The 12,633-nt window shown below is 36.3% G+C and overlaps 1 protein-coding gene across 1 annotated transcript; it reads left to right on the top strand.

Moving 5' to 3' along the window:
- The first annotated feature begins 1,987 nt into the window (after positions 1-1,987).
- LOC147398408 (translocon-associated protein beta (TRAPB) family protein) lies at positions 1,988-12,034 on the top strand. The gene is made up of 5 exons (XM_086446721.1): positions 1,988-2,330; positions 10,806-10,904; positions 10,987-11,095; positions 11,186-11,261; positions 11,501-12,034. Exons 1-5 carry the CDS (start codon positions 2,149-2,151, stop codon positions 11,635-11,637), a joined length of 603 nt encoding a protein of 200 aa, XP_086302847.1. The 5' UTR covers positions 1,988-2,148; the 3' UTR covers positions 11,638-12,034.
- Positions 12,035-12,633: the final 599 nt, after the last annotated feature.

The following is a 12,633-nucleotide window of genomic DNA, read 5'->3' as shown; positions in this document are numbered from 1 at the left end:
CCCTGGCTATATGTACCAGTTGATCGTATTTTATCTTGTAAAACCTTGCATGTATTAAAAATATTCAGTATGCTTTATTCGATCATGCTTAGGAAGGGTTATTAGTAGGAATTGGCTGTGGACTTGCTGGGTAACTTTCGTTACTCACCCTTTCCTTCCTATTTTTTTTAGTTTCAGCACTTGCAACTGTCGAGGCAGGCGTAGAGGCAGTAATTGAGGAGTATCTGGTCGATCAGATCGACGATCAGATTTTATTACCTGGTGAGCACTAGGGCCACATCCCTTAGTATTGTCAGTTTCATCCAGGATGTATGTAGTTTTTGGATTTGAGAGTTTAGGCCTTTGTTAGAGTGAGAGTGTTTTGGTAAGCCTGTATATTGATAAATCTTTCGCACTCTGATCTACTTACATGTTAGATGTAATTAGTATTCCGCTGTTATTTTCCTGTATCTACATTTTTATATACAGGTTTTGTTAAATTGGTTTATCAGGTTTGAGTTCCGTGAAACGCCAACATAAACAGAGGAGACCATGCCGAAATTTCGAGGTGCCACCTAGTACCTTGGGATTTGGCCTTGGGATTTGTGTTAGCGTTTGGCGGGGCGTCACAGTGTGTGTGTTGAAGCATGGCACTCTTGATTCATGAATGTCTAATCCTATCTTTGGTAGATCGACAAACAAAAATTGATTGATTAATTCCAACTATTGGGTTTGAGTATTTAAGTATAGATAGGATTAATGGAGTCAAACCCGCTAGGTGCACATGCATGCTTGAGCTGCTCATGGTAAATAATAATAATAACAAAAATGCTCAATTCTAATGGAACGGTAATCATGCTGATTTTTCATGGGTCAACCTGTCCTAAGAGCTGAATGAATCACATTGGATTGTTCTAACAAAGTTATACCATGCCAATTATAATAAGCATTACTCGAAAACAACTACTCTTCCCCTTATCGTACAATGCCCACACATCACACACACTAGATAAGTAAGGGTGCGCCCTCGCAGGTGGCACCTGGGGAATTAATGCTCATATTGGGTATCAAACTCATGATCTATAGGCATTAACTACTTATCGGTCCAAAAAACAAGAATATTTAAATAGTCTCCTTATTGGTCTTATAAAGTTACAAGAAAAACAAATCCAATATTAAGTTCCTAAGAAGGTAACCTAGAACCAAATAATAAATAAATAAAATTGGATTCATGATTGTAGACCCAAAATTGATTCGTAGATTTCAAGCACATCAAGTAGTCAAATAAGTGGGTACCCATTGACACACTTAATCCAAACTGCTGTTTGATCAATTGACGCAAGATATCCACAAATCCTTTGGGATGGGAGTAGATCCTACGATCACACACGTCGAGCTCATGGAAGTTTCTTGACGTGTAACATAGTAAATTAGGAGGCCACCCAATTTCGAACACAAGACCAAACGAACAAACCCTTGTCCCTAGTTTTACCCTTGAGCCAACCCTCTTTCATTGGATGCACCATGTACTACCTAACTAAGTAATTATCAACTTAACCAGTGAAACCTGCTTCCCGTACCTATGCTTTTGAGTCATGATGGGAATAGGTGGTAGGATTGTCAATGGATTGGATCAAAACCAAAATTTGATCTAATAACTTGGGGTCTCTATAAATGATTTAGATTCCGATAACGTTCTGATCTAATAAAATGTTAGAAGTTATATAAATTATATTATATATTTGCTTAAATATAAGAAATTTATTTAGATTTCATAATCAAACTGGGTTTGGTCCGATTTGGGTCTGATATGATTGTTATTGGATCGGGTTTGGATCTTAATATTGAAATCCGATAAAACCAGACCTGATACTTATTGGATGAGTTCCAAATCGACCCTGATCCGATCCGAACCCGGTACGACTATTTAGCCATAAGCCCGTTTGCATTATTTTCCTTTCATGGGCTTTAAGTCAAGGTTCGTAGGTTTGCATTCGATCATCCGAATTCCGAAGGAACGTCAATCAACAGAAGTTAAGACGTGTAGAAATAACGTTATTCGACTTCTTAAAATACAGGATCTCTTCTCCTCGAAGACAAACCCTAGCCTCTCTCGTTTCTGCGACTCCAGATCCCGTACATAACGAGGTTTGGAATCCGAAATCAGCCATGGCGAATTCGAAATTGAAGCCTTTGATCTCTTTTCTTCTAGCTTTGTTCCTCGTTTCTTCGGCTTTGGCGATCTCAGATGTTCCTTTTCTGGTAGCGCACAAGAAGGTCAGCCTCCACAAGTTGAAATCTGGAGCCGAACAAGTCTCTGTCTCGATCGACATCTATAACCAAGGATCTGCGTAAGTGCTCAAGATTCTAAGTTTTCTCTTTCGTTCAATTGATCTAGATTTGATATATATTCGATTTGTAGTTCTGATTTGATCTGTTTGCATGCGTTTTCTAATGGATTTGCTATTTTTCCCCATAGAAATTAGGCTTTTATTAATTGTTGCAATTTTTGTAGTTTTAAGTCAAGGTTTGTAATTGTCGGCTTCAGTTCAGTTGTCTTCTCTCATGGAGGATTGGATTTGAGAGAAAAAGCATATGTTTTAATACCACTTTTGTTAATGTTGGACGACTTGTTTTATCTCTGAATTTAATTCAATTTATCTCTCTAATTTGTATACTTTATGTTATTTATAATTGTTGGCATTATCTAATGTTTTTGGAATTTCCAATATTTTGTTTGATCTTGTAATTTATGAAGTTTTAATCAGTTGGTAGTATTATACTATTATGTCCTTTCATTTAACAATTTATTTACCAAAAAATTAATAATCAATTCCTAGAAAAGTTAATCAAGCCCTAGTGAAACTACAATAAGTGTTCGAGACTATGGAGAGATTTCTAAACGATGAATAAATCTGTTGGTTCTTGAAGATTTAATTGTATCGGTATAACAGATATATATTTACTAAAATGTTCTATCTTTCGAAATGCTTCTAAATTTCCTATTTTGGCCCATAGTCACAAGTTGGGGTTTGGAAATAAAGTCGGTAAGGGAAGAGTTTGGTAAAATCGGGAAAAACATGAAAGAATTGAGGTAGGGTCAGATCTGTGTAATTGTTCCTACTAGGTGGTCTTCTCATATTTTATAATCAATCTTCATGTTAAATTACAATATTAAATCACCAAAACCCATATTGATATCTTATAAAATCTTGTACTTATAAAAAATCCCATATTGATGTCATCCATGCATCTACAACAAGGAACCATAGGTCTAAAGGCATTAAAGATTTATATTGGTCAAAATATAAAAAGATCACAATCATGAGTGCAAGTTAGGATTCATCATCTGATCAAAATCAATGTCGTCCTCATTATCTAACACTTCATTGGTAAAATGGTCATCATCTCTATCAAGGTCATCTAGTCTTACTAATGCATGAAGGTCATCTTTCATTTTTCCGATTTAATCACAAAGCTCATGATTTAATTGTTATGTTCACTATTTAAATGCGAATTTCATAAAAGTTGTGACTTATTGAAAAGTCGTGATTAATGAATTCTTTTTTGATGTTATGGTTAGTTGTATTGTGCAAAAGTTAGTGTTGGAAACTTATTTTGATGTGGATTTATTTCTTTTACATTTCTCCCTTTAGGCTTTGTAAGGAAGCTTAGCCAATTTTACCTTCACAAAATCGTAGAATTTTCTTTTGAAGGATTTTTTGTCTAAGCTTCCACACAAGGCCTTAAACTTTGTAGTCTCTATTTGAGTCAACAGTTCATCTCTCCATGTTCTTTCTTGCTTGAGGAGTTAGTGGAACAGTTGAAATGCCTATGTTTAAGATTTTGAATCGACTCAAGATTGGGTATTCATTTAAGGAAGAGGAGTGAGTCCTTTCTCGAATGTTAAACTAGTTCTAGTGAGTGTGCTTTGGACACCCTTTTTTGAAAACATTGCATTGGACTTTTTCCTCACTAACTACTGGGGCCATCTTGTGGTTGACCTACTTAGGAAGATGGTGGTACTTGGTAGTTAGCCAAAGTTGTTAAAATTCCAGGATTTTGGATTAAAATTGAATCATACCAAAAACAAATTGAGTTCCATGCATGAATCACGTGATTTGTATCATAAAATCCTGAATCATTGTAGGATCTAAATTGAATCATGAAACTCAAATTTTATGTTTTTGATGTGGATGCAGTGTCTCAATGTATGCCTTTGAAGTATTTTAATTGCCTTATATAATCACCAAACTTCAGTTCCGTCGTGCCAATAAAAAACCTTTTGTTTCTTTCTTCTTGGAGTATTAATACGAAGTATGGAGTCCTGGAAGATTCAATCAAACAACTTGAACCCAAATGCACTCATAATTTTACGATCTGATTTGATTTCAACAACATTGATGCAATGCTTAAACGGAAAATCTTTTTGAAATTGTACTTGTATAAGTTCAAGATACATGTTGCCAACGTCTGGGTGAGATCTGAGAGAGAGGTCAACTACTAAGGAGAACCATACTAGAACTTGAGGTGGGTGTATACCATGACCCCATGGCCCCAAAATGTTAAGTGTAGTTAAGGGCGAAAGGTGCACACTTAAGGCCTCCTAGTGCCTGAGTCGCAAGGCGAGGTGCACGCCTGAGTGAAGCTAAACACAATAAAATTATGAAAAATAAATCGTGAATGCTTTTTCTAAATATTTTATAATTATAACATGTATAAATATGAGTGTTATACATGAGTTAGAGTATTCATTGCATCAATCTCTATAAATAGGTAATTAGGCACCAAACCACAATAGCTAATAACACACAAGTGACAAATTAACAATGATGAAAAATATGAATAAAATATCATTAAAGTAAGGAATTTAAAACAGAGAAGCGATAAATTAGATTAAAATTTAAAACATAGAAAGTTAAAACACAAAGTCACCATATCCCATCTAACATCTTAGACTAAGAGTATTAACAATTATAGAGAAAATTCAAAATTCAAACGTGTCAACTATACCCAAGCCTCAAGCTATCACTCAATGTCATCAAGTAATACATTAAAAGGAAGCAAAGCACCCACAACACATGTTGTTGATATTGTACCGCAACAACAATAATGAAAAAGAAGAAATTAGGGCAAGAGGAAGTAAACAAGGTGATGTGGAGGAGATTGCTCTTGATTTTCTATAGAAAATGGACCAGAGAAAAACAAGCTAAGAGAAGAGAATTTTCATGGCCGAGTCAACCCACCCAGATTTGTTCGAGTCGACTTAGTTTGGTCAAGTGAACTTGGTTTGACCAGCCTGGTTCAGGTTGACCAGGTTGTGTTCATACTCAACCCAATTTTGATTTCAGTCCTATGTGTTAGTTTATTTTAGTTTCAAGTAATTTAAAAAAAAACTAATTTAGAACTTGTTTAGTTAGTTTTCATTTCAACATTGGGAAGTTGCTATTTTTTTTTATTATGAGTAATATTTCATTAATAGAAAAGCAAGGCTGGCCAAGGTGACCAACCAAGCGAGAGACCGTACAAAAAGAGACTAATCAGTGATAATAAAACAAATCCCATCCCTATTACAAATATAATCCTCAAAGAAGATCCTCCTAAATTCTTTGAAAATTTTAGACCAAAAGAAGATAAGACCCAAAATAGACACTACTGTATCCTTACAATCATTCATCTTACCATCAAAAGTATGCCTATTCCTTTCTATCCATACTCCCCAACAAATTGCAAATGGAGTAATGCTCCACAAAAACCTCTTTGCTCCTAGGAACGGGTATCCAAGAGATGCTCAAGAGTCAAATTGCTATTTTGTTTAGCTTCTAATATTTTTTGCAAAGTTTCTGTTTTTGTCTAAATTTCGTTTTTATTATTTATACTACAATTAAAATGCTTATAAGTGTCCAAATTGATTTATAATATGTTTAGGAAGTTGTTATTATGTTATAAATAGATTAAAAAAATTAATTGTTAGTATTTTGGAAAATTCTTAAGTTATTATGATGGAATTATCTATATAATGAGCTTCAAAAACGAATTTTAAAACAATTCAATTCTCTTTTGTAAATTTTATATTCTCTTAATTACTTTTCAGCTCTTTGCTTCATATTCTTCACAGCTATTGCATGTTTATTAATTGAATCTATTGATTCACATGTTAAGTGGAAGTGTGTGAATTAATAGATTCAATTGATAAACAAGCAATAGCTTTGAAGAAGATAAAGAGAAGAGTTGGAAATTAATTAAGAGAGAGTAGAAATATAAATATAAAATTTATTAAAGAGAATTGAATTTAATTATTTTAAAATTGTTTTTGAAGTTCCTTATATTGTTAACTTCATCATAGCAACATATGAACCTTCTAAAATATTAGAAGTTAACTTTCCTAATCTATCTATAATATAATAGCAATTTCTTGAACATATTATAACTCAATTTGGATACTGATAAGCACTTTTAATTATAGCCTAAACAATAAAACAAAATTTAGACAAAAATAGAAAGTTGCAAAACAAAGTATAAAATCTCTAAAGTTGAAATGGAAACTAATTAAGCAAGTTCTAAATTACTTAAAATTGAAATAAACAAATATATAGGATTGAAATCGAAGTTAGGTTGAGCATAGATCCAATCTGGTCAAAACAAGTTGATTCGGTCAAGATGAGTCAACTAGAACGGACCTTGGTTGGTTGATTCGGCCATTAAAACTTCTCTTTGCCTTTTTTTCTGGCCCATTTTCTCTAAAATATCAAGAGCAATCTATTCGACATTAGACCCCTTTTCTGTGAGAAAACTCGTCTCCGAGTTCAGTGTAGGAAAATAATTGCCATATTTTGGGTAGTAAGGATAGATTTTCTTAACATTGAATGCGGCGGAGATGTGCATGTTTGCCAGTAAGTCCACAACATACGCACTATCGCTGATTTTCTCGAGGAGGCGGAGTGCACCTATCTTCTTCAACTTAGTGTTGTAGGTGCTTGTTGGAAAGTGATCCTTGCGAAGTTGGATCGTTACCGAATCTCCTTCTTCATAAGACTTGAAATGCCTATGTTTGTCCGCATCATTCTTCTATTTGGCATAGAAAAATCTTCACTTTGTTGTGCATGAAGGAGTAGGTTTGTTTACTTATAAAAAAAAAATAAAAATGGAGTAGGTGTTGGTCTTGTATGGTATCCTTATCGTTGATCCAATGTTGGCTTAGAAGTTTGTGGCAAGCTTGAATAGGGACAAATTTGGATAAAATCTGATCCTTGTTTGCACCTATGCTGAATTCAAGGATGCATTGTTAAGTGACTTGCTTGCGGCATTTATCTTCGACTCATCCAATGAAGTAAGGTCTAGGATGTGTGGCGAGGGTAGTTTTGAGAGCTTCAACCATGTGGGAGTATATAACATTCTCATTACTACCATTGTCGATAATGGTTTGACATAGTTTGTCTACTATCTTGCTAGTAGTGCGAAATAGGCTATGTCTTGTAGGAGGATCCACATGTTGGACAGAAAGAAGGTTGTGAATTACACAAGAAAGATATTCTCCATCTTCATCATCTCCATAGGCATCATAAACATCAGCTCCATCATCATCTCCAACATTATCAACTTCATCCTAACGTGCACATTCGGTTTTCTCAACTAGTAGTTGACTATGGCACACATCGGAGGTGTACACTTTAGAACTTGTTTAGCTTGTGATGTGCATATAAGGGTTGGCTTAGGCTTAGGGGGGTGGCTGATTTTGTTATTGGTTTGATTGGGTAAGAAGGGGTGGAATTAGTGTTGTTTCGGGGTGGAATGAAGGTTTAGGCTGGTTAGTAGGTGGAGGTAGAGGATGGGAGGTTGAGTCATGTGTGGATAAGTGTTGTATGAGGGAGGGGCAGATTGAGAGTAATTGGTTTGGTGATTATTATTGTAGGAAGGTTTAGAAAGAAATTTAGGTTCGGTCATGAAAGACTCTTACCTTCAATGTTTTATTGATGGCTGCATGAAGAGAGGTATATTGGTGAGTAGCCAATTTCTTTTGGATATTCCTATTAAGTACATTAAAAAAATGGCCAATAGTTTGGTTTTCATTCTTATGCAACTCAGTGTGGGATAAGAGTCTAGTTAATTTATCAACATACACCTGAACTGTTTGTGTGCCTTGGCGACAAGTTTGTAAGTTAATGAACAAGGTTTGCACATAATCCTGCGAGAAATACCTTGTTTTAGTAATTGCTTCATGGTTGGCCATGATTGTACTTGCTGGTAACATTGGTGAAGTCTATCCCATTGAGAGCAATCTCACCCAAGAATTGGTTGCACCAGTGAGCTTGCAGGCAACAAGTTTCACTTGTTTATTCTTGGGGATGCTTTGTACTAGTAAAATCTATCCACCATAGATAACTGATCAAAGAAATCCTTGATATGTAGGAGTCCATTGAATGATGGAATGTCTGCTTTGATGCGACATTCAATGGGTGGACCATTGTTGACGTTGGTTTTGAGGTTGAGGATGGTGTGGGTTGCTTCGGCCATGACAATTCTCTTCTCTTTGCTTTTTTTTTTTTTTCTGGTCCATTTTCTTTAGAAAATCAAGAGCAATCTGTTCTACATCACAAGGGAAGAAGTGGTTAGAAGAAGAAGAGGCCCCAAACAAGCAATAACATGTGTAACTAGTGCTAGTAGCAACATGTGTTATTGCCATTGCACAACAGTATCATGTGCTGCTATTGTGCTATGGCAGCAAGAAAGAAGAAGGCGCAATTTAAAAGATTTGTATGTGTATATTAATTTTTGATGATGCTATGTTGCATGATGCATATTATTAAGTTGTAATAATCAATTAAAAAAAATAACACATATGTACTTTATTCAGTTTTGGTGAAGCATGTGCCTTGACTGAGTTGTAGTCAAGGCATGAGCTTTGGTGTGCCTCAGTTACACTGCCACGCCTCACATGTATTAGGGCTCCTTTAGTGCACCCTGCCTTGAGGCGCACCCCACAGGCACACCAAGGCGTTCGCCTTGACCACACTGAAAATGCATTGCTTTTAAGGGACCTAAGGTAAGGACCAATCGTTATTTTTCACGTATTATTTTTTGTGTAGCTATCCAACAGTAGAAAATGCCTATTTTGGGGAGATCAGGCACTATTCTAGATGGTACCTAGAGCCTGAAGCAAGAGGAGGATCTCTCGTCTTGGATAGAATCCCGATTTGGTGGAGAAGGGGGTCCACAATGCTTTCTAACATTAGATGGAATCTTGACCAAAGTTGACGACTAACAAGAGTCCTAGGGTAATTCACCACACAATCTTGAGAATTGCATTGGAGACGGCTAGCAGTACTGGACTCCTAGGCCTGGAGTGGGATTAAGAAAACATATACATAGGACTGCGAATTCCACTGTAAAGCATTCAATCTAAGCTATTTTTAAGATGCTGTTGGTTGTGGCATGTGGAGAGGGATCGTAAAGCTTGCTCCTTTAATGCAATGCTAGGACAAAATTTAAGGTTGTCAATGGAAGGAGAGTAAGGCTTTGGGAAGATAGGTGTTTCGGCCATTCTCCTCTTAGGGAGCAATTTCCAACCCTTTATGGTTTGTCTTCAAAGAAAGGAAGGCCTGTTTCGAGCTTTGTCGTTGGTTTGGTTGGCTCGGTGGCATGAGACTATGGGTTTAGGAGAGCTTTTAATGATTGGGAGTTGGAGGAGTTGGAAAGATTGATTGGGGCCATGTCTAGAGTCTATATTTTTGTAGCAATGTGATAGTTGGCTGTGGGAGGGGTCAAAGAATGGGATGTTCTTGGTTCATTCCCTATACCAATCTTTGCATTATGAGAGTTACAGGAGCTTTGGGGGCCAAAAGTACCTTCAAAGGTGGCATTTTTTTGTGGACAGGTGTTGGACAAACTTCAAACTTCAGATTTGCTGATTCGTAGAGATCTATTTATGCGAAGCTTTTGTTATATGTGTAGAAGGACCGAGAAGTCGGTGAGGCATCTTCTCATGCACTATCCATTTGCTAATGAGGTATGGGGGCATTTTTTTAGAGTTCTTTGGCATCAGATGTTATTTTCCATCATCAATGAGATCTTTGTTTGAGTCCTGGGCATTCTTGGGGTCGGATTTTATCTCCCCCGCTAAAAATGACTCTTTGGACATTACTCCCATATGCTGTGAGTTGGGCCATTTGGAAAAAGAGAAACTGCTGCGTCTTCGAGGAGAAGGAGAGTTCTACTTATGAGATTATTCTGTCCACCATGGGCTTTCTATTTTTTTCGGTGTAAAGTTTTCAAAGACTAAAGGCAAGGTTTTTTTTTTTTGAGGACTCGTGGGTAGTTGGGAGTGGCTTTGTTCTTTAGTTCCCATATGGTCCTTTGCTCTTGTATTTTCTTTATTGGTCATCTCGACCACCTTTATATAATGTGCATTTAACTATCATTAAAAAAAAAAAAAATACCATCCACGATGACTCATTCAAATCGGAACATTTTATAGAAGGAACGTAATATTAGTTGCTTAAACAAGGCAACAGTTTATTTGGTGTTCTTGTCTATTCTGATGCCATGTTATAGACTTAGCTCAGCATTTGCTCTTTTTTTTATTTCTTTATATTTATTGCTTAAATTTTCAAAAAATTAGTCAGTTTTAGATCTCCGGGCTCGAGTCAAGAATCCTTTGAGTTTTGATTGTTCTACACAGCTAAATATGGAACTTCTACACTTCTCTATAGAAATATGCTCCCAATTTTGAATTATTCTCTCATATTTTAATACTTTGTTCCTTAATTCTTTGTCTAGGGTCTTATGTGGGTTATTTAATAATTTTATTCCTTTGGAAACCCTTGCAGGACTGCGTATGATGTAAGTCTCACAGATAATAGTTGGGCTCAAGATGTGTTTGATCTGGTCAGTGGTAACATTTCCAAGACATGGGAAAAGCTTGATGCGTGAGTTCCATCCCCCCTCCCTCTTATGTAATTTTATTTTATGTTACTTTACTGAATAAAAAATAATCTACATAATTTGCAGTGGTTCTCTTGTTTCTCACTCTTTTGTTCTGGAGTCCCAAGTGAAAGGCATGTATCATAGTGCCCCTGCTGTCATCAAATTCCGCATTCCTACCAAGGCAGCACTGCAGGTTTGACATTATTGGACACAGTTTTTGCTTTTATTATTTGGAGTGAACGATTTCTAATTATCTCTAACTTGATTACTTGTCTGTTTCTAGGAGGCTTACTCAACCCCGACACTTCCTTTGGACATACTTGCAGACAGACCTCCGGAAAAGAAGTTCCAATGGGTTAGTACCCCCCTCCTCCCTCCAATACAAAAATAAAATCTTTATGTCATCATGTTATAATACAGTTCTCCAGTTGACTAAAAATGGTTTTCCGTTTTTTTTTTTTCCGATGAAATCTTCTTTGGTGGTGCGGCCGAATGTTCTCAGGCAAAGGTGAGAATCTACCCATTAGTCTTTATTTTTCAAATTAATACAATTTGTTCATCATATTTTTTTTTTCCTTATGTTTCTTCCTTGATGCAGAGGTTGTTGGCAAAATATGGATCCCTTGTTTCTGTGATCTCCATTGTGGGCCTGTTTGTGTACCTGGTCGCTTCCCCATCAAAATCTGGTTCCTCAAAAACAAGCAAGAAAAGGCGTTGAGCATCATAAATGGGTAATTAGGTACATAGCTCATCTCCATTGAGTTATTTCTTGAGGCAAGTACATGCCCTGCAACTGAAACTGAAGTCTTTAGAAATGTAGGACGCTGCTTACTTCTAATTATTAGTTGTTAAGTAGAAATTGTGAAATGAGGAGTTTTGTTTTAATGTTTTTCCAGCACAAATATCGATGAATTTTAGTACGATTAATTTATATTCTACAAACGTGGCTTGAAGTTTTAAAGTGTCTCCATGCATCATTCAGGCAGAGTAATTTAGAAATATAAATATCACGGGGTCTGTTTTGAATGAACAGGGGAATTTTAGACAGTTGGAAGACAAAAGGGTCCTATCAATGTTTATTGGCATTATGTAAAACTCTTCTAGCAATAAAACTCTGCATGTTGGTTTGCCATCCATGGCCACTTATTGGTACAGGTTTGAAAGAATGAACAATTTTGGTTCATGGGCTTTTTTCTAGTCACACACTTCAATTACAGAAGTCGTCACACTTGTTGGTGCGGTTTTGAAGGAGCCATTTTGGTTCATGATGTCATTATTCCAAGAACGGAAGTCGGAAGAAGTCTGTGGCTCTGTGAGTGGAATGGAGGGGATGTTATATGATTCCAAAATTTTGCAAATAAGGCTTTTTAATGATGACATTTTTAGTATCCAGACCTAATTTACTTTGCTTGGTTGGCAACTGTAAATATGAACCTGGTTCTTAGGTGTAAGGTTGAGATAATTTGTTTCTTAGGATCCAGACCTAATTTACCTGTTTTGAATTTGGGTTCTTAGGGTCGTAGGTAGGTAGGTAGGTAGAGAGAATGCGCCGTGTTGTAAATCATATGCTGTCTGTATACAGCTGATGTGGCAAGGGCCGTAGAAAAAGATCTATGGTTCGTATTACTCTGCGTGGCGTTGTACACTGCTGAGTTGCTTGGTCTGTAATTGTATATGCGGCAAGGGCCGTAGAAAAAGATCTATGGTTCTTCTCTCTGCCCGTGCTAGGCT

Source organism: Akebia trifoliata, chromosome 7, assembly GCF_017979445.1.
Source record: "Akebia trifoliata isolate Shusen 1 chromosome 7, ASM1797944v1, whole genome shotgun sequence".
Classification (NCBI taxonomy): domain Eukaryota; kingdom Viridiplantae; phylum Streptophyta; class Magnoliopsida; order Ranunculales; family Lardizabalaceae; genus Akebia; species Akebia trifoliata.
Note: the sequence above shows the minus strand (reverse complement) of the source record. Positions and strands in the feature narration are given on the sequence as shown.